Below are 27,031 nucleotides of genomic sequence, written 5' to 3'. Positions count from 1 at the left end.
AAAAGCTATTTTTGTGGCATTTTTCAGTGATGTAATAAGTGACTTTTCCCAAGAAACTTGTGTACTTGAACGAGCAGATGGAGTGAGAAAGATGTCTGGAACGGAGGACGGGTTGAAGCAAATTGCTTTCAAGGATTTCATATGTATGTATTTAAGCCTGTGGCCATGCAACCTTGCAAATATTTTGTGAATTTATTTTCTTTTTGGCAGATAAAACCATGCAAAGCAAAACACTGTGAGAAGGGGGCAGCGTACAAGCAGCAGCACCAGCTCAGCCCAGGTGCACCCAGCAGTCCCTGGCCCAGTGTGTTATGAACTGCTTGCTCCCCTTCACTTCTTAAACCAACCCCTCCCCTTGTGCTCCCAAAAGAAACCATCATTAAGAAATTCCTCTTATCGCTCCCATTATATTTGGAAGCAGGTGTGTCTGTTTTCCACTTGGCGTCATTAGGGACCACACACCCTTCTCCCTGCCACCGCTCCCACACACCACGCTCCAACCCATTAAACTCACACGTCAACAAAAACACCAACAAGAACCGTGCCTTCTAGAAAACATTATTAAGAGTCAGGTCAAACATACAGTTTGATAAGTCTGATTGGCATCAGCAGCAAAGGCCAAAGCTTGCCTGGGTGGGTTTTTATTCTGCCAGCTACAGTCACTGTTCCGTCCTCCTCCACCCCCCTCATCATCCCTATTCCACCTTCTGAAATGCTTAGCCTTGGATGTTCTTCGGGGGAGAGATTTCTGTTCTATGAGGTCAGGAATGCTGCTTAGCAAAAAGGGAGGGGGGGGGATCCATGGCCCTTCTGAGGCCTACTGCAGAGAAATCAATAATTTTACTTTATAGCTCCAGTGCTATCTCACTCCTTTTAAAGCCATATTATTTCTACACTATAAAATTTTCTTGAAAGCAACCCAATAGCTAGGCTGAAGCTGAGATACTGCTCTCAGGCTCCTGGTCTGCAATGCAGCCACACTCCACTGGGGCACGAGAACTCATTTCCCTCATTTGCTGACTCTTGATTTAACATGCTGTCCCTGTGACTCGCTTCTTCCAACTTGGCTGGTGGTTATATTTCAGCCGAATGTTTTAAAAATCAAACTGTTCAAGCAACAATGGCCAGCCACAATGTTGTTTGGTATCCTGCCACAGCTAAATAGCTGCAGCTCTGCTTTACGAAAACACTAAAGGGATTTCAGTCTCTCTAACGCTAGCCATTCTTTTTCCTGGTGTTTTCAGTATGTGTTTCTATTCTTCTGTCAGCCGCAGCAGAAAATGATTTTCATCTTATAAATAAATAAATAGGGAATCGTAATTCTTCAAACCCATAAGATGCTTTTCTGGAATAACTCATGCTCTTTGGACATGCAGCTTTCTTGCAAGTCAGTACTGCTGGATGAAGGACACATGCTCCGTAAGACAAGGAGTGCCATGCTCCAAAACATCTAGGTACTGCCAAAGCATAAATCTCATCTTCAAAACCATTCTCATAACACTTAAGGAGCTTAAGAAACCTCTACTTGAAAGTCAAGGTTTAGAAATGTAACTGTTGCAGCCCCTTGACAAGAACAGGAGGACTAACAGCAAAATGAACACAGTAATACGTTCAGAAGCACAGCCTGTTCTCAGTCATGATGGGTTTCTGCATCAGTGGTGTTACTGAAACAGTTTTACATGTCATCCTTATTAATTGGCTTCTGAGTCTGAAATCTTGTTTCAGATAATGTCTGGCCTCCTGGTACAGGTCTGTACAAACTGTGATGAATTCCCATCCATCATGCCTGCAAATTGACAACAGGTATTTGCAAGTGTCACGTAATATGGAAAATTATTTAGAAGGGCGGAGCCAGAGACAGTTCAATTAAATTAGGGTAAAGGAGAACTAGGGAACAGGAAGAAAATTCCCCAGCAGTGAGGTCTACTGAATAGCAGAGCCAGCCTCCCCAGGGAGGAGAGGAAAGCCCTCTCCTCTGAGTCATTTAAAAATAGACTGGAGAAGGCACTCAACACTGTACTGAGGGGAATAATCCTGCACTGGCAGGGGCAGGATGAGATGACTTCATGCATTTCTTTCCATCTCTGATTTCAGTGATTCACCCAGAGCTCCAAACCTGAATATGCAGAAGAGCAGAGAGAGGGAAGCAGAAAGGAACAAGTGCCACGGAGCCAAGAGGCCTGGCAGGACTCTGCTCCAAATTCTTCCTAACCACCCCTGCACCGCGGGCTGGGCTGACGTGCTGAAGGTCACGCATGGTTTCTCTCACTGCCCACAGACCCATTCAATGATGAGGACTTACAGTAAGTTGGGCTGGTTATGTCTTCAAAAAACACTTGTCCACGTGCTGCACTAAGTGTGGCTTCAGTACTACTTATACAGGGCAATGCAAGGGAGCTATGACAGGCTGCAGACACAGGTAATAACAACAGTGCCAAAAAAACAGGGCCTCGTTCCTGAGAGGAAATACATGGCTTATTCCCCTATCTCCAAACACTGACTTCTGATGGAATTGCTCATTACTGCCACAGGACTGGGGTCAGTGGCAGGCTCAGAGCTCCCTTCTTAGGGCCTCCAAAGAGGCCAAGTCCAGGCAGAAGTGCACGTGTAAGCCTTGCAGTGATTCTGCTTTTACAAGATGTGCTCTTTCACTGCAAAACCCAAACTGGGAACAGTTAGCCACGTAATGGCAACAATTTGATCAGCCTGGCTTCACCACTACCACTCAGCTCCTGCCTGCTCACCCTACGCATCTCCTGCAGAAGGCAGCAGGAGATAAGAGAGTTTTCCAGGGCAGTACCCATTCCCACTAGCATTCACAGCCTAGGAAAGCAAAACGACAACGAGCACACTACATGAAAGCAGGCCGCCATGCCAAGCCTGTGTCATGTGTATTCTATTAAGCTGAAGGCTGAATAGAAGACTTTGTTTTCCACTTCAAAGGACCCCATCCCAATCTCTCGCTCTTCCCTTATGAATAACAAATTGGAAATAAATCTTCTGGCTGAAGTGCATGGAAACTCATACAGTTGGGGCCCTCTGCAGCTTCCCAACTCAATCACATGCTAATTTTTTTGTAAACACTTTTATGTGATATATATGTAAATCTCTCTGTGCATTGCTGCGCCATGTAAAGCAATACAGAGGCTGTGTCCTCCAGGGACTGGACTCAGCAGGAAGCCTGACTGCAGATCTCCAATTATTCACAGGGATAATGTTTGCAGAGAAGGGTCCCGTTTTATTTGTGAGCAGTGCCTGAATTTCTTCCTAATGATTCCATACCATACTGTCCCCGAGCCCAGCATCCTCTACTTCTCACCTCAAACATTAGCTTTTTGGATACAGAGAATATAACTGCATCTGGACGCCGCATTTTGCTAGGCAGAGGGTGCACTGGGAAAGTCTCTCATAGGATGTATCAAAGGCCTTTCAATAAATAAAAAAAAAAAAAGAAAGAAAGAAAAAGAAAAGTTTACAGTCTCCTTTAAATACAAGAGGAGTTATATATAGGGCCCACAGCAGCACTGAGAAGGCTGTTAGTATGTTGAAGACACCTGGACTCAAGATGGCTCAATAACTACTTACTCATTAAAAGAACTCCTTACCTGAGTGCGTTTGTCATATTTGTCTTATGCTCATGGTAAAAGTTCAGGGCACAGATCACCTCCAAGCTTTCTGCTCACAGCACAATCTGGTCTTGGTTTATACTCAAGGCACCCAAGTTATGGGGATACTGGGGCAGTACAATACTCACGTTTCTCTCTCAAACCTGACGACCAGAACAACATCCCAAATGCAGCTAGAGGCACTGCAGACAGTAAGACACCTCTGCCTTGGCTTTACCACTCTTCAGTCGCCAACAGGTAAGCAGTTCTTATGACATTCTCTACATTTGAGGCATGAAGCTGAGAAAATACTACAGTTCCCTCCAATGATAAGCACCTGTAGTACTTCTATGCACCCCTCTGTCCAGGGCAGTTCAGCTTCATGATATCAGTAAGAGAAATTATCACACTGATTTGTGCACATATATATTCTCACAGACTGAGGAAAGAAAAGCAATGTCCATGCTTGCCTTTGCTCTTAGGTATTTGACTTTTATTTGCAACGTGGCATTCTGCACGGCTGATCCTTACAAATGCATGGCACATTAGCTAGAGGAGAAGCAAAAACTTCATAAGCAGATTGCAATTTCAATACATAAAGTAAAAAAGCACAGAGACAAATGTTCCCAGTGAAGTTTTATGTGCATGTGTGCAGCATATGTGCAGTACATGTGTATATTTTCATGCAGGAAACATGCAAGCCCAAACATGGGAAAAATTCAATGAAGTTAGTTAACTGTTGACATAAACGTTGAGATGCTTCTCACACTAGTGGAGTTGTGCTCTCTTAGCCAGTACTGAATTTGGCCCCAGAATTAAACCCACCCAAATCCCAGAAAAATTGAGAGAAAGAGAACAAAAGTTGGCCTACATGCAACAGCATATTTTTCATGTTAAAAGCGTTTCATTCCCTTTTTCCCCCCATATAATACTGCATTGATGTCTGTGACCCATTTGGATGTAAATCAAAATGGATGTGCTAAAAGCCTGGTTAAAGAAAATGTCTTCGAAACACTGTTCCCATGGCAAGGCAGAACATAATACGGCAGCCACACTCAGTTTCCATGGCACAAAGGGCCATATACATGTCTGGGAAGGAAAACACAGTTCTAAGAAATCACTTCAAAGCTAGGCCAGCTTTCCTCGAGCATACGCACAGCTACTATCTGCTGTAAATAGGTGTTTCATGCAAACTTGTGTGAATACATGACATGGAAGAATTATAAGCTTCTTCTAAGATTTTTCAACAAGAAAAAGCACCCAAGCCAAGAGGCAAACCCTCTGCACAGATCATTTCTATCTTCTACTAAATGTCACCAGGAAGCTTGGAGACTTCCAGAGAGCTCCCTGTGGTATAGGCATGACCCGAGAGCATCACAATCTGGCTCTATCTACAGACTGCATGAGTCTGTTTTACTTTGTGCCGTTTCAAATGCTGCACTGATGCCCCAAGGCCATGCCAGTGTCTCAAATGCGTTTGCAGTGCTGTAAGTAAGGATCGCATTTGTTTCTTTCTTTCTGATGCAGATGGTGTAGAGCATTCCTTCGACTCTGCTTAAAGACTGTGTGAATGACACTTATTGTGACACTAATAAAGCTAGGGCTGTTTGCTGAACAGCTGTTGGGTACATTGTTCTTTTGTGAGAAAAATGCAGCCGTTATGCTAATGGCATGCACACGCAGCATCGGCTGCAAATTACATCACGCCTTGAAATGCTGCCGTGGAAATCTGTTTTCCTGATACAGCACCTAAGCAAATGGCAGACACATTTAACGATTAGGACTTAATCCCTAAATCAGCCCCATCGTTACTCAAAGAGCAAAAGAGGCATGGTAGAACACTTACTACACTGCCTGCAAGGAAATGGGTTTAAAGCTGGGCCTGGTTTCATTTACTCTTGACCTGCATGCAGCTGAATGCAGCAGAAAAAGAACACTCAACTAGTCCTCCAGGAAAAAAAGGAAAGCTGTCACCTACCTGCAGAGCAGGGAAAACCATTTTGGACCCAGTTTGGCTATACGTCTCTATTTTCTACTGATTCTGCTAAACAGCACCAGATTTGATTATAAATTTTAGGAGGGAAATAGCATATGGTTTATTGTTTCAATGCTTGAGTTATAAACACGTCTTACTGCCGAGGTGGAAGCATTCTACCAGCTGCCTGGGTAGAAGCATTCTGTAAACTTCTCTTTCTTATCAACTTTTAAAAATCGGGTGCAATGAGCTGCAAGCAGTCCTTGTCCCCACAGAGACCCACTGAGCAGCCTCACACAGATTGCTTCGAGGGCTACCTGCACTGATAGCTGTGAGCAGGGCTGAGCTCACCCTTGCAACCTGACCCGTTCACACGCTGCACTGAGAACCAGTTCCCAGAATTTGAGCTCTCTGGAGCAGGGAACCAAAAGGATCAAGCAGATGAGTACGTGTATCGCTGCCTTCACTCAGATCTATAATCCAGTCCACCAGCAGAATTCCCAAACTTTGTTTCCCTCCCAACACAAGTGACTTGTGCTTGAAGCGAGAGCTGAACCCGGATAGAAAGCAAGAGACCTTGCTCATCATGTGGGCAAAAAACCAGCTAAGGAATAACACAAAATGGATCCGACCACTCTTTTGCTACCACTCAGATTCACAGCAACTGAGGGACTCTCCCCGTTCCGTTCACTGCCATGCCTCGCTTATTTCACAGGGTGGAAACGTACCTGAGCGTACTTTGCAAACAGTTCTCTTTGCCTGAAGCATCCAAGCATTCCTCTGCTTGCTCAGGGTCTTAGTCTGCTATCACATGCCAGCACGGCCACTACAAAATCCCACAAAAGAGATGTGCCCGTGCATTGCAGCTCCCCCTCTCTCACTATTGCCTCTCAAGGTGCAACTGAATACACCGTTCTGTAGAACACCTGCCAGTGTGTGAGACTACATGTCAGAGAAAACCAAGCGAACAAATAAAAACTTATTTTTCCAGCCTACTCATTTGAGAGCTATGTACTCCTGCCCTGTCTGCTCCTTCCCTCTTCACTGACCACCAGACCCTTCTCTTCAGACAACACATTAGGTCTATAAAGAGAGCATTCTTCATTTACAGCTGCGTTGGAGCAATTCTTAGTGGCTCTGAAGTGCAGCCAACATACAGAAACATAAAACCGAAGAGGGCTGAGTCTCATTCCACCTGAGAAGGGTTTATCTTACACACAGCATAGTTCTCCTAGGGAGCTGATCATTTCCACTCAGCCATAAATAGCAGGCTTTTTTGACAAGATGTTGCTAGACTGAAAACTAGCCAGCAGTGCTCTATTTTGCTGCTTTCTTTTTAATCCCTATTTTGTTGGAAAGCACAAAAGCAAACAAACACCTGATGCTCTATCCCCACGACAGAAATTATAGTTCTTATTTTTCTCAGGTCTCAATGAAGAGAAAATACATATTTAAGTGCAGTATGGAATGAGTCTATCAATCGTTTTTAAACAGTGCGTTCACCTGAGTTACTGAAAGCAAACTTGTGTTTGAAACAACATCTATTTCTTGCTCATTTCTGCAATACTGCTCTGTCGGTGCCAACAGCATAATCAACCTCACGGTTTTGTGATCCATGCAGAGATCTCTCTTGTTTCTAACTTCACACTAGTGCATGACATGCAAGTCAACTCTCACACAGAACAGCTTGTCCACATTCACAGACAAAAGAAAACTGCATGTAAACCATGTGGCTAAAGCCAGCTGGAAGCATAGAGAATAACCACTGCAGCTCAGAGCAAAGCAGATATAGAAAATGGGATACAGCACCACCTCATCTGCTGCCTACCACTGGCCTTTATTAGGCTTCTTTAAGCTTAACACTGCTGCTGGATGCAGAGCACTCATATGAGGGAAAAGAATAATGTTCTTCCATGTGCTTTGCTAGCTTTCCTTTACAGTTGAAAGATACTGTTCATTATTTTTATGCTAATTAGCTCATCTGGGAATTCTAAGATGGAGTTTATTATCTGTAAGCTTTGTTCTAATTGCTTTTAAAATCATTCAGCCACGGTACTTGTTCCGAGCTCTTCGGTAAGGATCCACACACATCATACCCAACTACTCCTTCACTTATTTTCTCAACTGATCCCACTGACACAGTGTGGAGAAGTCCCTCAGACACTGTCTTCAGTTAACCCTTGTATGTTTAGATTTTGCACCATTTGTCTCTTTTGTCCCTCATGCTCCTATCACTTCTTAATTACTGCTTGGTCATGCTCCCTTCAAAGCACCCATGAGAAGCCCTGCACTGAATCACACTGCTCGATGCTACCAGCCACATCCCACCAGCTGATGGGGCCATAATGATTTTTATCCTTTGTTTTACTGTCATGGTATTATTATTATTTTTAAGAGCTTGATTCAGATAAACAAAATGTATTCTGCTCTCACTGCCTGCTGGCTTTGATGTGACTAACCTTGAGCTCCCTCCATGTGCTAAGCCAAAGTGACTGAAGCATGCAAGGTTGATTTTTGCAGATTTCTGCTCTCGGTTCTTTGGGCAGCAGAACATATCACGAATATATTGCAGCAGAACAAACTAGCCCGGTTTTGTTTCTCTTCAGGCCTGCACTGACCTCTTTAGATTAAACACGATGTCTCTCATTTAAGTGACTCACTTTGGTAGCTAGCTGTTTTCAAACAGACTCCTTCAAAGCTGAAGTTTAAACAATACATTTTACTGCTACAGCTATGTGGACGTTAGCTAAAACAACTCTGCATTCTGGAAACAACTGCACGACGTGGCTGTTTTATGTGGTTTGGGAGAGAACACTGCACTTTCTCTAAGCGCTGTCACCTCTTGCTCCCAACTTCACTAACCATTGGCTGCTCGTGCCAGCAGCGCTGCGAAGAGTTTACAGAAAGTGGCTCGGAGACACTGGCTGGGAAACAGACTCCTAATAAGGCAGCCAGAGCTGCCCTGCATCAGGGAACGATGCCCAGAGCTCACCATGCACCTGCAGAGCCTGCTGTGAGTTACAGCTCAGCTATAGGAAAGGTCTCGATGCCTTCTGTGCTCCTCCTACCTGTAGCTCCCCTCCACATCTGCTTCCCTGAAACCTTTAGATGCAAGAAGAAATTTACTCTCTTTCCAGCTCCTCTCTTATAAAGGATGTATTTTGCTACACTGCTTTTCACAATCTGAAATAATTCGCTATGCTTCCGACCCAGGATCTCAAAGCACTGAAAAAACCCTGTCTCTGCTTCATCCTCCTGCAGTGAGGACCATACCATCATTACCATTTAAAGGAAAAACAGAGGGGCAGAGAAACTACGCTTCAAATTCAGCTCTGTGCTCAGAAAAATAGACCGTGACTCTGTCCATGATAAACAAAGCAACCAGCTGGGGGGAGAACAGTGCATCATTCTGAAAGACTGCACTATTAAACTATCATCCAACCGATACCTTCGTTAAATGACCTTTGCAATAATGTATACACAGCCAATCAAAACAGCACATCAGCGACGTAGAGTCTCTCCCTGTTCACAAAAACAGGCTCAATCAGTCTTCTTTGTATCATTTGCAATTTCCTGTTACCTTGAAGAGCAAAATGCTAAAGAAGTTGAAATAAAAAATAAACCAGAATAAAACAAATCACACAACACAGATGGTTCCCACTCGATTTTGATCAATAAAAACAGAGCAGCAGATGAGATTTCTGGCATGCTAGGGACTAAAATTTAGACTGCATGCCACATATCAATGGTCAGGTGCTCCCTGTTATTTTTCAAATATCCAAGCAAATGAGCTTCACATGCACAGGTAGGTCAGTACTTGCTTACTGATCCTTGGATGTGCCCATAGTTGTAATACTCAAGTAAGACAAGTTACCATGGAAAGCCTCTGTAAGCTGTATAACTTAACATTTCTATAACTGAAGAGGACTTACCTTTAGGAACTCCCAGAGGGGAAACTGTACCAGAGAGAAGGGAATCTGGTGAGGCAGGAATAGAGAAAAACAACGTAACGTTACAAAAGCAAATTAGGTTGGCATGTTCTTCAACCAGCTAAATTAGTAACAGTTATTGTTCACTTAGTGAAGCGCGGCTTATTACATGTACAAATCTTTAAGGACACTTCACGCACTCTGCCATTAAGAGACTGGTTTCACTAAAGCAGCTCTACTTTGTTTATCACATTCCCTGCTGAGAGGTTAATGTATTGTAACCAGGGTGGCCTAGAAGAGCAATAAGCAGTATGATCTAGTGCAGGGACAGTCTCGGTTTGATGCTCCGCCAAGAAAGCCATAAAGATGCTTCCAGCAACGTGCTGCCAAGGCCAGGAATGCAGCCTGTCAGAAAGACATCTTCAGTAACACGCACTCACATGGAGCTGCAAACAGTCAGGCTCTGCCCAGCTGCCCACAGCTTTGCAGGTCGGGCAGCAGCTGCAGAGAGAAACTTTTTGGAGCATGTCTCATTGACCTCACATTAAGAAGCTCCCTTGAGAATTCCAAGCAGGTAGCAAAGAGCTGCCAACCACAACCAAAACCCAAGGGGGAAGCTTGATGTTTCACTTCTCATCAGCTGCAATAAAAGGTTCTTCTGCCCAACAGTCTGCATCTCTACCTAGGCTCATTGTTTCTGCAGTGCCTGTGCATTTACAGCTCTAGCCTCAATAAATGCCTTGGGACTAACTCAACACACAGGAAAAAAAATGAACATACTTCTCCCCTCAGCTCTGAAGGCTCTGGGAGGTGCCTCTACATCTCCTCCTTCCCCAGAAATGATGCATACTGAGTTAGCTTTCTCCTTTATTCACGTTCTGTATTTTCTACATCATTTTGCTAGTCTCAGAAGGCACTTAAGCACCTTTTGCCATGGAAAGTAGCAGACTGTCAAAATGGATCAGACCCAGTTAATAGGTAACTGATGGCATTTTTAACAGTAATATCAGGTTAAAAACATGCACTGCAGAGATATGAGCAGCTTTTTAAAGCTAAATTCAAGCTACACAAAGGAATCTGAAACAGTACATCTATTCAACATCACAGGAGTTCAAGAGTATTGTCTCCTTCACTGTGTTGCAACTAATGATTAATAAATGAGTCTATTAAGTTAATCTGCCAGGCAAAACTAAGCTTGACAGACACCTGCCACAGAAAATTTGTTATCTATTCAGGCAGGAAATGGCAGTGAGAAGAAATCAATGTCACTGCTGTACATTGAGCTGACAAACAGAAATCTCAGAGGAAGTTTGTCATCTTGAACAATGAGCAGTATCCCCAGTGGCATCCCAAAGCCCCACAAGAAAGGTCAGGCATGGTTCTTATTTATCAGAGCCTCAAAACTCAACTGGAGCAATTAAATTTCATTTTTAATACTGGGTGAAAAAGTCCAGCTATTTGACAGTAATGTGTGGTAATATATTTATGAGAAGATATATGTACATCCACATGCTGCTACATCATTGTTGAACTGGAGTTAAATGGCATGATTTCTTTGCATTGTAAAATGAAAAGCAAAAGGATATTCTATTACGTAAGCCAAAAAATAGAAAAAAGAGAAACAATACCCACTACATTTGCTTCAAATTTGTAAAAAAATAAATAAATAAAAGAGAGAAAAGGAAATGCTCTATATCCAGCTGCACTCCAAACAAAACAAGCTTTCAAATGCTGTCTCAAAGTTTTGCTTTTTCATACTTGAGAATGAGTGGTAAAATTATGCAGCTATTAATAAGACAGGGGAAGCTTTTGACAGGAAGCCTTCTTTTATCTCCATCATTAACTAGAAGCATTAAACCAAAGGGAAGTTGACCACGACTGCTGTTTGATTTTCAGCGTTAATGGTATTTGCCTTCCATGTCCCACTCAGTGGGAATCAGACCTGGACAGGGATTACCAGTTCCCCCCTTCCCTGAAGTGGCTGTGACGTTCAGCCTTCCATAACGCCTGGGAAGGTTTCAGGGGCAGGTCAGTGGGGTCTGGACAGCCACGGGGTTCCCTCCTAAGCTGCCTGAAGGATAAACACCTAAACATTCATAAATCACAATTCAGTAGGATCTGAAAACTGGCAAGAATAAGCCACCAAAGAAACACCACAAGTAAAGACAAAGAAGGACTTCTGCCTCCCTCAAGTAGGTCCTAGCAAGAGACGTTCCCCATTATTTGGGGTCAAAGTCTCTATTCCAGCTCATTTGACATTGTCTCCTTAACAAACAAAACCCACGCAAGCAATTTCACGGGGAGTGGAACTAAAGGGAGCCTGGCTTCCTGCAGCTTTGTTTTTGTCATCAGATTCTCTGAAGCCAAATAATTCACAGGCTGGGTTCAGCAAACTTCCTGGGACTGGGTCCTCCATTGCTTCTCTCTCAACATCTATTCCAGCACATCACTATACATTCAGTTCACACTGCAAGCCTTCCCCAGCACTTCTGTTCTCACACACCTATTTTCAAGAAACACAAAGGAACTGAAATTCACGTGCCCCCTGGCCACATTTCTGTGGCCAACACATCCTACTGGGCAGGAAGCAGGCATGGGCCGTGCACACTGTGGGGCGTTTGGATGAGCATACACCCTGATGGCTAAGCCCCGTTTCCCTAAGAGACCAGACTAAACAGCCCACACCCAGAAGCAGCATTAATGCATGCAAAAAGAAACATCTCTACAAGGGTAACTAATCCAACAATGGAATAGTCTTCGGATGCCTTTTAGCTATGCCTCTACCATGTCTGACGTGATAAAATCTCATTTTGAGATGCTTCTTAATTTGAACATTTACAGCATTTGTCATTTGATTCCTCTTCACATTCTGCTTTTTAAAAGAAAAGCTCCTCAGCGATGAACAGAATCACACCCTGCCAGGCAGCGATGTTTATGCCTGAAATAGGCTAAGGCAACAATAAAAATGTGGTCCACACATGTGGTTAGCTTTCTGCCAGCAAATATGAAACCCTGGCGAGCTCCACCAACCTCTCATTCAGCGTTAATATAAAATAGACAGAGAGTACCAGTTCTCATGTCTGGCCTAATGTTATATAACCTTGCTGTTTGTTCAGCAGAGTCAGATCTTACACCAGAAAAATAAAAACGCTTAAAGCTCCTGAACGGCTGTAAATCATTCCTCTGAAGGGCCTTATAGGTTAGTGAAATTGTCAGTTAATTCTGGACCCGGTACTCCCTAGCACTTGATAGCTAACTTAATGTAATTAATGTTGCAGATTCGTATTTTTATAGATTCACTTAGTCCCTGTGATACAGAAGAGTTTTGAAAGATTATTTCTTAATAAGTTACTGCTAGAAAGAGTTAACATTTCACAGGCAGAGCAACAGATACACTCCACTTACAAAAAAAAACAAACCACCAACCTGCCTGTCTGCAAGTACTTAAGATATCTCAGAGCAAAAGAAATCCCACTAAATACTACATAATAAAATACGGAAAATTTAAGGAGGAGCTTAAAATTAGAGCCATAGAAATGCATAAATACAGAGAACTGATAGTGGTAATACTCTTTGTAACTAAACCACAACATTTTATAGAATTTAGAATTTCCCTCATTCAATGTCTGATGCTAAACTGCAAGCTGACATCGTCCAGAAGGAAACACAGCAGCCAGAGAGCAGGGAGAGCATGTCGAAGGATGGGCAATGAAAAGAAAGTTGAGGGTGGAGAGGAAGGAATGAAAAGAAAAGAAAAAAAAAACCTCATTAGCCCCTTCAAAACTGGGATTCCCTGCAAAATATGAGAATTCTTTCACATAAAGAGGAAACAGATGTCCATGGCTGGAATTTGCATGTGGCTTTATTCTCTTCTAGGATACAATAAAACTACTCTTCTTCCCATCCTCCGAGCTAGAAATTAAACAGTGGCATGTCATGCAGAGTCCAGCTGTGCTTTCTACCTCCATCCTTTATTAGCAATATATTTAAAAACAAGAAGAAAACAGAGACAGAAAGAAAGGGAGAAACAAGAAAAGCATAAGAAATGAAAAACTATGTGGTATGCGTTCTCAAAACATTATAAAACCTACAGATGTTCTTACTAATCTGTGGCACATGTTTGTTTATTCAGGTTTTCTCTGTCTCCAGTTCAGCAGGGCCTTGCTCTCCAGAAGAGCTATCTGCTTTTACAAATGTTAGAATAAATACTGGAGTAGACACTGGCATAAACAGCCAGAGGAGGAAACAGGCTCACCTTGCAGGAGCTGTCTTCAAAGTCCCTGAAACTGCACCTCTGCCCCAGAAACTCTGTCACCATATTTTGCTCTCACTGATACCTGCACCGTTCCCTATATTAACAGCAACAGGAGAAAAATCAGCAGTTACGAAGAGGATTTGGACAGTGCTGATAGCACAAAGGCAATGGCAAGAACATCTGCTCATTTCAGGGAGAAAGTTCTGCAGGCACCACTGAATAGTTCTCGGCCTTGCACCTAATCTGTCACTTGTGAGCACTTTTATGAGGCTCACAGAGATGCTATCAGTGTTGAGCTCTGCATTTATTAGGAGTGCTCCACCACAGTGTCTGAGCAGCACGCACCAGACTGAGGCTATTCCACTATAATTGCAAAGAAAAACCTAATAATCCACTTCTAGTATGAAAAAATAAATGTTTTCCAAGGACACAAATTACAGATTTAAGTAAATGAAAAGTTGATCTTAAGTCCTTTCTGTGTTCCTTTTTTTTTAATTATTATTTTTTATTTTATTTTTAAATCTGTTCTTTGCAATGCAGGTTACAGATGAGTAAAATAACCCTGTCTACTCACAGAAGTCAACCCCAATTCAGCTGATAATCACAGCAAACGAACTTATGCGTCTTGTTCTCTCTTAACAGTTCTTCACACAATTGCCCAGTACATCTGGATCATGATAAAGTGACATTCCAACTTGAAATACACCTTCTCCATAACGCGACTTGATTAGCACAAAATGAGGTAAGCCTCTCCCTTGCTCATGTCAGAGACCACAGCAATTGGCATGGCTGAAGACAGCATGGCACAAAAGACCTGCAGCATTCTGTAGGGCTGCCTGAAGGTGACGACACAGAGGAGCTCAACATAACCATCTTCAGGGGTGTCATGAAGCTGTCAAAGTCAACTTCTTCCCTTGCAAAGACTCAACGAATACCGCTTCCCAAATCCTTCTTGATAAATTGCGGACTCCACAAGGAACCTAATGAAGGTAATTTGTAATCGCAACGTGAATGAAAGGCTGTCAGAGCCATCAGCTGTGTTCCTGTAGCTCTGAGAGATGAAAGGAGTGAGCACAGTGAAAGAACGGCAATGTTATCAGCTAAATAAATGGTGGAGGGCTCTACTAATAAACACTGATGCAAAGAGAAACACAAGTCTTCACGCAAATGACACCATTAGAAGAGAGACCAGAGAAGATCTCTTGCACTCTTCAAAGAGACACAGCAGAACATGATTTCCACACACACAGCATATTCCTGCACTGCACAAACCAAAGAGTGGTGGTGCCCTGGGGGAAACCAGAAGTAAAACTCCCAAGCTCCATTTGCAAGCATTTTTTACAACTCTTTGGGTTGCACACTCTTTGGCTCTGCTGCACTGCAGGGGCAAAGGAACAACGTTTAGATCAGTCCCAATAGTGCCTGTGAAACAAAGGCTTCAGCTGATGCACCATCAGCAACCTGAGGTAGTCTGCAGTTCCCTCATTTTCAGGCAAGTAACATTAACTCTGCTTGAGCTGTGAGCCCTCAATGGGAAGAAATACAAAATTCCTGAACTATAATCATAATTCTGATTCAACCACCCACTATCCCTCTAATTAATATTTGCACCTTGCTTCCTCTGGCTCTCCAGCTCTAAAAACAAAGTAGTTGCAATCACACCTTGCCTATTCTGAGGCAAAACACACTGAGTCCCTACTGGGTCTCTGTATATGGTTACATGACATTATCAGTGATGTCTTTTGGAGCTATGTGACAGAACTTCCCATACAATCAGATTTTCTTTGAAGCAGCACTGCACACTTGTTATAAGAGCAACACAAAAGGGTACTTTGTAGGGACAGAAGGGTATGAAAGTTTTTATAAAAAGAAAATTCTACCCAAGAAGAATTTTTTCTGCAAGAAAAAAGGTTTGACAATACAAAAAAAAAAAAAAAAAAAGCTGTACTGGAGAGGCAATGTTGATTGGGGAAGGAGAAAGACACAGCCAGAGATCTGGCATAACTGCATGTTCCCAGCACATGGAAAAAAAGAGAAGCACTGAGGCAGATGCACAAACTCAATGCAAGATGGATTGATTTAAGAGAGCCTGATGATCACAAAGCACTAACTTTTCACACGCGTGAGACAGACCATCAGCTAGCTATTGTAGGCTCCTTCCTCAAAGAAACCATATTAACAGCCTTCAAAATCCCTTTTGCAGCCCCTTCCTTTGCTGGGAAGACAGAATAACTATTAGAAATTGTATAATGCAGGGCATGTAAGTTGATCTTATTGGACTTCAAACAAGAGCTGGGCTGACTAGGCTCTAAACTGGCAAATAATATCCATGTTCTCCCACCCTCCAACAAAGAAGTACTAAAGGAGACACTCGCTTTGCTATTCTTTCTCAAAAACAGCACACGGAAAAAAAATCCTCAACAAGAAAATGAATATGCTAGCATCAATTTGTACATGCAGTTTTCAAGGCACAGATAAAAATCTTGTAGGATAAAAGATGAGTTTAGCAGCTCTAGAAGAATGAAGGTATTGTTTAACAGGAAGCAGATGTATGTCAGATGGCAAACTCATTAAAGTGTCCCATCGTTAAAGGAAACGGGATAACAATGAGCCATCTGAAAAAACCTGAACTGATCAGGAAATATACAAGCCGCAGCTAATCTCCTATTTATTGGTAGGTAATGCCTTTAAGTCATGCACATGCATTGAGTTTAGGACCATGAAGGACTGATCTTTGTTCTCATGAAAAAAAAACACCGTAAGAGCAGAACCCTAGAGCATGGGGCACAGCACTTCTGCAAAAGTCTTCTGAGGAAAAACCCGAACATTTGGAGAAACTATTACATAAATACGTGGGTGCACACACACACACCCCTGGTTGTGTGCTGCTGACAGCAGAGCACTCCATTCTGTAACTCTAAAGATATTTTAATGTGCATTTTACATATATGTAATATTTTAATGTGATTATCACTACAAAAGTGCCTTATAAGGGGCGAGTATCAAGTGAGATCCCGCAAGTACAAACATACAAAAATCTAATTCAAAAATAATAGATAAATATATCGGAAGAAATCACTGCCAGATTTTCAGTATCACACAGCAGAACAGTTTCCAAAATGAGAAACAAGGACCCAAGCACCAGGAATTGCACAAGCAGTACGTCTGATTCATAAGGCAGGTGGATCTGCAGAGAGGGGGAGAGCATTGCTTCATCCAGCAAATATTCGATCAAATAAACTTGACAACAGTGCAGCTGTAATTGCACTGACATCAGCATGGGAACTCTTGTCCTCAGAGTAACAGCTACAAAAAAATCAACAAGCTGGAAAGAAACATGTGTTTCTCCCTTCCTGGACCTATCTCAGCCTATTGGAGTTTTGTAACAAATGTCTTGTTACTACATTATGATTACAGATATAACGCAGCAGCTCATTTTTTTTTTTATATATAATAAAAAATATAAATACAGCCCTCACCGGGAGATTTTGAAATGTAACTAACAACAATTGCAAGGGAAAATCCATCTCTTTCTGATCCAAAGTTCACCAGAATTGCTGAGAAATTTGTACGTGTGGCTTCAATATGTTTTGGATCAGGCCCCATGCTCAAGGAGGACAGAAATTAGGGCTGATCCAAGGGTTCTGGAGCACAGCACTAGGACCAAGCAATTCAGGTACCCCGTGTCCTTTTCAGGATGCATGGGGTCATGGTGCCAGCAGGATCTAGGGATGTGCAGAAAGACACAGTAGTCTTCACAGACTGTAGTTGAGCTCAAAGCACACATTCATACACAACATAAAGTGCCAATACAATCTAAGTTAGCTAAGCACAGTCTTCTGAATGTGCTACCAAATGTAAGATCTGGTGCACTGCTGCATCAATAGCCCTGATGATCTGGTAAAAACACTCCTGCTTCTTTGACTTTTGTAGGGAAAAAAAACCAAAGAAGAAAAAAGAACAGAAGAAAAGAAGTAACAAAATGTTGCTATAAACAAAATATCCTGAAGATGCTATGAGAAAATAAGTCCATTTAGGTTAGTGCAAAAACAGCACTAAAGAACAGCTACTGGAGAGGAACAACTTTCTTCTCCAAAGTATCCGACCCATGCAGCACTGTTCATATATCTCACACCATTATCTCCATCGTGTGGCAGAGAGAAAAAATGCAGATTAGCATTAAATTTAGGAAATGCTACTCATTCTTTTTTTTCCTCATTTATTTATTTAATAAATAACTGTGCTGCTTTAGCCCCACCACCAGACAGGGCCCTGTAGAAGTTCCCAGCAGGGTGGCTTGCCTATGTTATGTCTGTGTTGCACTGGGACTCCTACAAGCTTACGACAGCGGTCTCTTCCAGACTTTATGTCCTAAGGCACGAGCTTTCCTGAACTGCACCTACAGCCCCACCAATTTCAGCCTGATTCTATGTTACTGAAAAACTAATTTAAAATACACTAAAGACAACTGAAAAGTCTCGACGGGCACTCAACCAAACCCAGGCGACAGCTAGACGATGCACGGTCAGACACAGGAAGGACAGCTCCTTCATTATTGTTTTTTTGTTGGCTTTTTTTTTTTTTTTTTACTCTCTATAAATTCTGTTGACAGTTTAACCAGTTCTGCAGAGCTGTAACTGCTCAGGCAGGAAGCCCCAGACGCAGAGCTCCGTGCCGATGCTGTGAGCACAGCACTGCCTGCCCCAGCCTGCAGCAGCTGCACGGCCACGGGGACCGTGCACTCCCTCCCAGGTGCAGGCTCACACGGGGCACTGGGCCCTGGGAAGTCGGTGTGCAGCCCCCAGCTTCCTGCCTGCAGCGAGCTGGGAAAGGACTTGGGAAAAGGCTGCACGCAGGAACCCATCGTGTGGGGAGGATTTGCTTTCAAGAACCACTTGCAGCTTCCTCAAAAGCATCTAACCCTGCCTGCACAACTCAGCAAGGCAGTGGGAATATAGCATCATTCCCAAGCATCGACTTCAATGATTTAATTCGTTCGTGGAGATGATAGTTTCAGAGAAAGCCTTTGAATTAACTGGCTTGTCTTCATACAGTCACCTTCTTTCCATTTGCCTTGAGGATCTCTCATAACCACAATGTTAAATCACAGAACTAAACCCAAACAGCTTCTCACATACGGCAGGCTGGACACGAGGACAGTGTGCCAAGCTCCCAGAGCATGGGAACAGGATCTGCGGGAACAAGGGCGCTTTGGTGAGCGAGAACTGAACAACTGGAACATCTGTACGCCCTCGGACACACACAAGCCTATTTTCTCCATTTGCTCACCCTGTTCACACACCCCAGGCTACAGATTGAGGCTATCTTCAGAGCTGATGGGAACTGAGCTACAGAGCACGACAGCAGCTAACTCTCGTTCTCTGAAATGCTGTAATAGCTGTGATCAGCAAAGCAGACACTATTAAGATTCCACTTCACCCGTATAAATCATCCCCTCCAAGCTTGGCAAAGCACTTAAGCACATGCTTAACTTTAACTATTGCTGAATAGGAACAATATTACACTTTAAAAACATTAAAGACCAAACAAGTTTTTAAGCTCCTCACTCTTCTTTGCGGTCCCAACTTCCCATTAATCTAAAAGCTCCTCCTGAGCTGGAGCTGGGCCCAAGTGTTTTGTTGAACTGATGCCTAAACAAAGTTCTCTGCTAATTTGGTGCTGTAACCAATGTGGTGAGCAAAGAGAACTGCCAAAGAAAATAGTCTAAACTTTTTGAAGGTTACTCTGGATATACAGCGAAGAGCTGCAAGTGACCTGGCACAACAAACATGGGGTAAGAGAAGGTAACGATGCACCAAAAGCTTTTCACACCACAACTGGGAGCAGACAAATACCAGCAGTGGGTGGAAGCACCAGGGCCCTTGGACAGGAACAGATTCCACCACTCCAGGATGTTCCTCTTCATGCAGCATCTGCTGTGCTGATGGTCCCTTTAAGAAACCAACTTCTGCGGAAAACATTGACACCAAACAGAGAAAGCCAAACTGCACGCCCACTGCAGCACAGCCTCCAGAGGGAAGGGGATGGGAAACGCTGTTCTTACAGCTTTAATTCATTTAAAGGGCATTGTGCATCCAGAAGGTTCCACTAAGACAATTTCTTTCTTTCCCTCATTGGTTTTCCAGCCATGTTAAACATCCATTGCAGCCCAGTTCCTGCTGAGACAAGTACCTCCATAACACTCATGGTGCTGGGAGCTGTGTCACTTGTTACACGTTCCGTGTGTGACACACAGCAGTAGATTGGATTTACAGATGTGATTTGGACCTTGGTCTTCACAACTGTTTTTCAGCTAAGGAACTGAATAGCAGCCATAGTTTTCATGGCAACGGTTGTTAGTCACGAGGACAGAAAATCAATCAAACATTTTGGTTAAGGAAATAACCAGACATTCACTCACCATAAGGAATCTCTAAGTATTACCTTTTGAGTGGAAAGTCTTTGAGTATCTGCCTGAGAAACCTCTCCCTAGGTGGGTCTCCAAAACTGCTGCTCCTGCAGCAGCTGGCCACCTCCCTGCAGGTGCCATCTCCAGACCCAGCAGTACAGAGTTGGATTCAATGACCCTTATAGGTCCCCTTCCAACATGGGATATTCTGTCATTCTATTCTCCTTTCCTCCAGACACTGACATCTAACTGTCCAAATTAGCACAACAAATCTGTCAGATGGCAGCCAAAGAAAAAGAATACTGATCACAATTAAAAGATGTGGTATCTCTGAAGTTGCACTGCATATGCATGGACACAGAGAGCTGGGCAAGAGGCAGTGTGGTAAAGAAAAATTAACAAGAAAATTAAGGACCTAAGAGAAGAGGAAAGAAAGCAAACTTTTACCTAATCTCACAGCAAATACCTTTTGCAGCGTAATGCTGAAACCCACTGGGTTGAAAAAGAACAAGCTGCTGTTGGCAGATGACACAGAACAGGATTTTTCCTAATGTATTTAGGAAACTATACATTAAAATTTCCATAATGTTTCACACTCAACAAATTTTAATTACATTTTTCATTTGTCTTCGAGATCTTCAGAATGTTCTCTTCACTTAAAACACAGTTTTTATCTCACAGCAAGCACCAGTATAACACTTAGGACAAATCAACCAAAATCTGAGGGAGTCACATGAGAGCCAAACTAAACTTTGACTTTCAATCAAAACCTTTAATCTTATTAATATCTTTCTCTGAACTGTACCACCAAATGCTGGCAATAGACTACAAGATCATGAAAAGCATCAAGAAACCCACAGAATAGTGTGCTGATTCTACGTTCACACACACAATTTTAAATGCTCAGCTACCACAGTGCCAGTAAATGACCTGATTTCAGTTGGAAGTCCAGCAGCATTATCTGTGTTTCAGACCTACAACTGATCTGGGGAGGAAAGCAGGTTTCAAAAGTCATGCTTAAACACCTATAAACACGGTGAGAACAGCCATCACAATGAATTTCCAGTAGACTAAGAAAAAGAATCTGAAGCACAATGATACCTCTACCGCACATTTGTATAGAGAGCAGCCATGATCTCCCAAGCACTCAGCAAATTGGCTCCTGATGTAACTTCCATTTCCATTTGAAGGCAGTGGAGCCAGGTTAAAGGCTGAGAGGAAGCTGGGGGCTGCAGCCCCTTCAGCCAGCTGTACAGCCCAACAAGTCCGGAGCACAGCACAAGGAACAGATGATGTTGGTTGACTTCGTTCCCAGGCTTAACCCAAGGTTAAGCTATTTCTCCACACCACACTGCAACCAGTAGTGGCCATCCCAGAATAAGACCTCAGCACGACACGTGCTGATAAAAATAAATAACTAATAAGCACAGAACTTGTGCCTTTGCATGCAACACACAGCGACTCAAAGAGATAAATTACAAAAGCCTTTACTGTGGCAGAATAGTTAATTACAATCCCAATAAAATTCCACCTGTCAGCTCCAAAAGCACCCCACATGTAGAATTTACACAAGCTGAACTGGAGCTGGTTCAGGGCATGTCATAACAGTTAGTCATTTCTGTACTGTGCACTGTTAAAATTGGCCTCAAGATGAATTGAGTGCCTGTAAAGGGTGACCATATTTCAAGCAAACCAGGACATGCTCAGGGTAGTTGGGCTGCCCCTTCAGCTGCATTCCTGAATGGTTAATTTTTGCCACTCGGTTTCATGAAAAGTATTTCCAGTAGGCTTTCAAAAAATTCAGCAATCCAGTAAAAACGGTTTGTGGCAAAACTGTAGAGGAGGGAGGAGAAGAGCAGTATTAGTTTACACTGCAAGGATTTTGCATAGCATTATTCAAACATACACTCCTATGCAAAAAGTGAGACTCGAACTTACATTTTTGCTCACATAAATTGCCTGCAATATGTCAGTGCCCAGAAACTAAAACACAGCATTTACCACCTAATAGCATCAAATGTGGGTTTTTAGAATGACTGCTTTGTTCACGTTGGTGATGCAGTCCCACAAATGCAGTTGCTGGAGGTTGGAGACAACACTATGAAATTTCAATATAAAGGGCACTGTAAATAGTTTTATTCTTACACACGTTTTTCTCAAGGGGTTTTAATGCAAGAAACATCCTCACTGTGTGCAAGAATTCTGAATCAAGCCAGTGGCACTGAGCACCCTTGTGCCTTTCTAAGTCAACATAACTTTGGGCAAACAAGTACAAGGGAAATAATGAGGCACAGCCCTTTCTAGAGGGCTAATGTGCACATTAGAGAAGTCAGTACGATACAAATGAATAGAAATCCTCTTGGGCTTCCTCTGAAATTAAAGCACCAATAATGCAAGATTAATACGTAATAACGAGACTATTTTTTTCCGTGTCACATGTATTGTATCAGCCCACCACGGGCACTTTGAAGGCAGCAAATTACACTGTCAGCAACAAATATGTTTCAGATGTAGCAACTAAAACAGTCATTAGTGGCAATTTCACAGTGAAGGTGCAACGAAATGGCCTTTACCTATAGAATCAAATTAAATTTTCAGATGCTCTGATACACAGCCCTGACTGACACTTTTGTGACATCTTTAAAAAATGTATTTGTTCAATTTTGATGGCATCTTTGTCAATGAATCACTTCTAAAGCATGTCTCATACTGCAAGAATAGTCTGGATTTTCCCCTTCTCCCCTAACTATTTCCTGATGTTATCAACACCCGCTTCACAAAACCAACCATTCGGATAAGAATGGCCACTGGGCAGCACAAGGCTTGTCACATCCTCTGAGGAGGACAAGAGTTTTTCTGAGGATAAGGAGTTAAACACGAAGATGGGGAAGCAGCTATAATTTTGTTGCAGGGCACTTTTGTACCAAGCACTTTACATACAGCTGAAGATTTGCCCCAGGACTTGAAAAAATACGGAAGGCAGATTTCATTGCCCAATTCGCTCAATAGAAATGCAGCACAGACACTTAAGTGCCACTTTGGTGACAGTTTACTCTTGACAGATAAATCACCTATACACCTGACACAGCTCATTTCTTCCTTTCATGATAATTATAGTTTTAGAAGCACCATTTAAGGTGTGCAAATTAATTTCCAAATTCCACCTGCTGTCAAAGAGTGTATTTTATTAGGTGATTAATTACCTTCAGGAGCACTTCAGGAGACACCTTGAAGGCAAACAAGGATTGCTGTGACAGCTCCTTTAAGATATGGCTCTGCTCCTAAAGCCCGATGAGCCCAGAGATAAAATAACTGCATACAGGTGTTATCAGCTACAGTACCTTGGGATGTTTATGCTTCAGAGAAGCACATTTCCCCTCCCGATCACACAAATATTTGACTCAGTGCTGTAGTCTCTGCTTCCTGAGGACTGCCATCAACTTCCTTGGGTTGGGTCCATGCCCAAAGGCGGGCAGAAAGCAAGGACAGCCACAGGGACACGTCTTGTCCCCCAGCCTCAGAGTGCCCCACTGGCCACCTGCACCCACAAAGCACAGACCACCTGGCCTTCTCCAGCTTATATGCCCAGATGACATGCAATTGTTTTAGAAGTGTTAGTCTAAAAATCACTTTTATTAAGCTTTACACATGTCGGTCATAGACACAAGCTTCTCACAGTGCAGCAAGAAGACCTGCACATGCACAGTATAACTTTCCCCCAGTTGCAAAGCTCTAAGCAAGATCAAACCAATGCAAAACAGTGTGGCTCATACACTCAGCTATACACCAACAATTGCTTTCACACATCGTTTAGATACTGAACAAATCTCCGCAGAGAAACAACTCTTCCAGTAACTCCCAGTAACACAGGTGCAGCAACTGAGTTTTAAGAAAAAATAACAGACTTTATCCACCTGTTTCACTGAAGTCTCTTACTGCACACAATACCCCGAAGGACTGCATTGCCAAGAATAGCTCTGCTTCCTTGCAATTCTTGATCATCTTCTCTTCCAACTACACCTGCCTTTCCCCAAAGTTACATCATTATGGAGGAAGCAGGATTCAAAGGCCCTTCATTCCCCTGACCAAGGGCAGAGCCTGTTCCCCACGTGTTTGTCTAACCTATTTTTATGGCCTCTGGTGATGGATGGTCTGTGCAGATGATCAACTCAGGTGCTGCATTGCTGGAGAGTTCCCCAGAGTAATTTAGGTCATTACTTTTTCACCTTCTCATCACAAGCACTGGAACGGACTTTTCTTTTCTCCTTAGAAGAAAACTTTCAGGTATACTTGCCTTTATTTATCATCTTTTCTTCCCTGTGGCTCTTCCGATGCCTTTCCTCCCCCCTTTCACACACAAGGACATCGGTCTCAAAGGCTGACAAAGGTAGTTCTCAATGTGTATTTCATCAACAAGCTTAAGCCAGATCATTAGCAAAAGCTAGTTATTTCTAAAGCAACCTTAAACTTTCACATCTGGGAGCAAAGGAAAATACAAGTCAGAGCTGACTATGAGAGATTCCCTCATCTGACAGCAAGAAATTTCTTGTTCTCATTTTGGGTTAGTGGAATGTCACAGTCTCATTTCAGTACACACTGAAGAAGAAACATTTCTGAGGTGGGAGAAAAGATGAGAAAAACAGGTTTTGCAAATCTGAGGACCTACTTATCTCTGACAAAATAATAATGAAAGACAGTCTTTTCAGAAGCATTTTGCATAGCTGAAGGGAAGGATTGCTCTGGACTCTGGAAAAAAATAAAAATAAAAACTGTGAAGCCAGAATATAACTACAGCAGCTGTTGTTTTTGAGATGCAGAAGTCCAATGTGACCTTCCATTCGATAAATATAAGCCCTTGACATAACTCACAGCTAGAACAAGATCACAGAAAGCTACTTGCTGCACTTTCCCTCAGACAAAAAAATAACAGTAATCCAACAAAGCCAAGCAAACACAACACACAAACTTCCCAGAAGAATAATCAGTTCAAGTGAAGATCAAACTGGAGCTTCTTGCTTCAAATCTACCCCTGATTAAGTACAGAGCTTTCCACCACTGCTGCTATTACAAAGTTATAGACAGAAGCCTCATCTGAAACGTCATAGAACTCATAAGTAATTAACCAACTCTGAAAAACACCCTACTCCAAGTCTACCTCGATTTCAACACACACACTATGCTGGAAACTTCCAGTTGAACACTCTGTATTTGCTCATTTGCCCACATATGCCTGTTATTAAAACCACATGTGGGCACTGAATCATTTCATGGTTCGTTTAGAGACAAACACGCAGAAAATTGTGGAAAACAAGTATAACCCCGAGTCTGTGCAAGTTTGTGTAGTCTCAAGCACATTGTTGTGCAGAAGCTTGAGCTACAGGCCTATGTTATCCTGGGGCTCAGAAGTGCACGGAGAGAAGTCACCACCTATGTACACTGAATCTCTAAGTAAAATCAGTTAGCATGACATTCAAAACTCTCAGTCCCTTGCAAAATGCCAGGTATGGACTCAACTGTTTGTTCACAACAAGATCCCTTAAGTGAAGCAGCAACCCAGTCTCTCATTTAAGAAACTGGCCTGCAATTTGATGAGAATTCCCCATCTGGGTAGGAAGTCAGGAGCATAACCTTGGGCAGAGCACTCCATCTTTCTGGACCTGACATCTGGACAGAATGGTTTCCCTTTGTTTCATCCACCGTTTCAGAAGGTCTTCAGCTCAGAGCAAACCTTATGCTGGGAGGACAGTCAGTACAACAGCAAGGTTGTGGTTTTGATCACATTTTGATGGATTATTCATACTACATCAGTGACTGAAGAAACTAAACAGTGTGCCAGCCATGTGTGCAATGATAGCACACATGGAGTCTACCTGGAAACAGAACCTCTTTGTGATTTGTGCTGCATTAAAAAGTAAAAATTCCCCAAAGAGACAAACTTCTGGATATTTTCCACAGTAGATCCATCCTCCAGCAACACAAGGAAAATTCCAATCACGTTTACAGATCTCCAGTTTTGCTTCGTATGTGCATGACTGAGGTTTCTTGTTGAGCCCTCTAGGAGGATTGCAGAAGGTCAGACCCTGCTACTGTAAAACAAAAACATTTCCACTAGCTGCAAGATCTCAGCTCCTCTCCTTCAAGGCTGTATGTTTTCCACAGGGGTGTATGATTTTCCACAGAAGCCAAATGCTTCATGTATAAATTAAGCTATTAAATGATGAGATCTTCCAGAAAGTTCTAGGGGACATCTCTCAAAGTCTGGGATTGTTTAGTCTGGAAAAGAGGATGCTCAGGGGAGACCTTATAGCTCTCAACTACTGCCTGAAAGGAGGATGTGGTAAGGCGGGGGTTGGCCTCTTCACACATGTAATTAGTGACAGGACAAGAGGGAACAGCCTCAAGTTGCACCAGGACAAGTTCATGTTGGATATTAGGAAATATTTCTTCTCTGAAAAGCACGGTCAGGTTCTGGAACGGACTGCCCAGGGAGGTGATGGAGTCACCATCCCTGAAAGCGTTCAAGAAATGTTTAGACGTTACACTGAGGGATGTGGTTTAGTGAGGAAATGCTGGTGGTAGGTGGATGGTTAGTCTAGATGATCTTGGAAGTCTTTTCCAACCTTGGTGATTTGATGATTCAAAGCCAGTTCTGCTCAAATGGTTGTCTCCTAGAAATCCTCACAAAGAGGTCACTTCTGAAGGTAAACAAGGCAGATGATAAAAATCTAAGCTACACAAGCTTGTACAGATAAACAGCAGGTCAGATAAACAGCACACGCTTCTCATAAAAACACTGGATAACCTGTGGCTCTACAAGCAGAGCAACACAGAAAAGCACTAATGAAAATCTCAGACTGC

The 27,031-nt window shown here is 42.8% G+C and overlaps 1 protein-coding gene across 2 annotated transcripts in view; it reads right to left on the bottom strand.

The window, feature by feature from the left end:
- Positions 1–27,031, bottom strand: part of SLC25A26 (solute carrier family 25 member 26) — an 81,113-nt gene that overhangs the window by 13,761 nt on the left and 40,321 nt on the right. The window contains exon 6 of one of the 2 annotated variants that reach the window (XM_065749574.1): positions 9,513–9,557. The exons of the other annotated variant lie outside the window; for it this stretch is intronic. Within the exon in view, the coding sequence (XP_065605646.1) occupies positions 9,513–9,557 (45 nt within the window). The remainder of the gene's footprint in view (positions 1–9,512; positions 9,558–27,031) is intronic. 2 annotated transcript variants of the gene reach the window in all.

The sequence above is a fragment of the Cyrtonyx montezumae genome, unplaced genomic scaffold, assembly GCF_038088225.1.
Source record: "Cyrtonyx montezumae isolate F1298 unplaced genomic scaffold, pur_monq_1.0 scaffold_6, whole genome shotgun sequence".
Taxonomy (NCBI): domain Eukaryota; kingdom Metazoa; phylum Chordata; class Aves; order Galliformes; family Odontophoridae; genus Cyrtonyx; species Cyrtonyx montezumae.
This window is presented reverse-complemented; position numbering and strand designations above follow the sequence as displayed.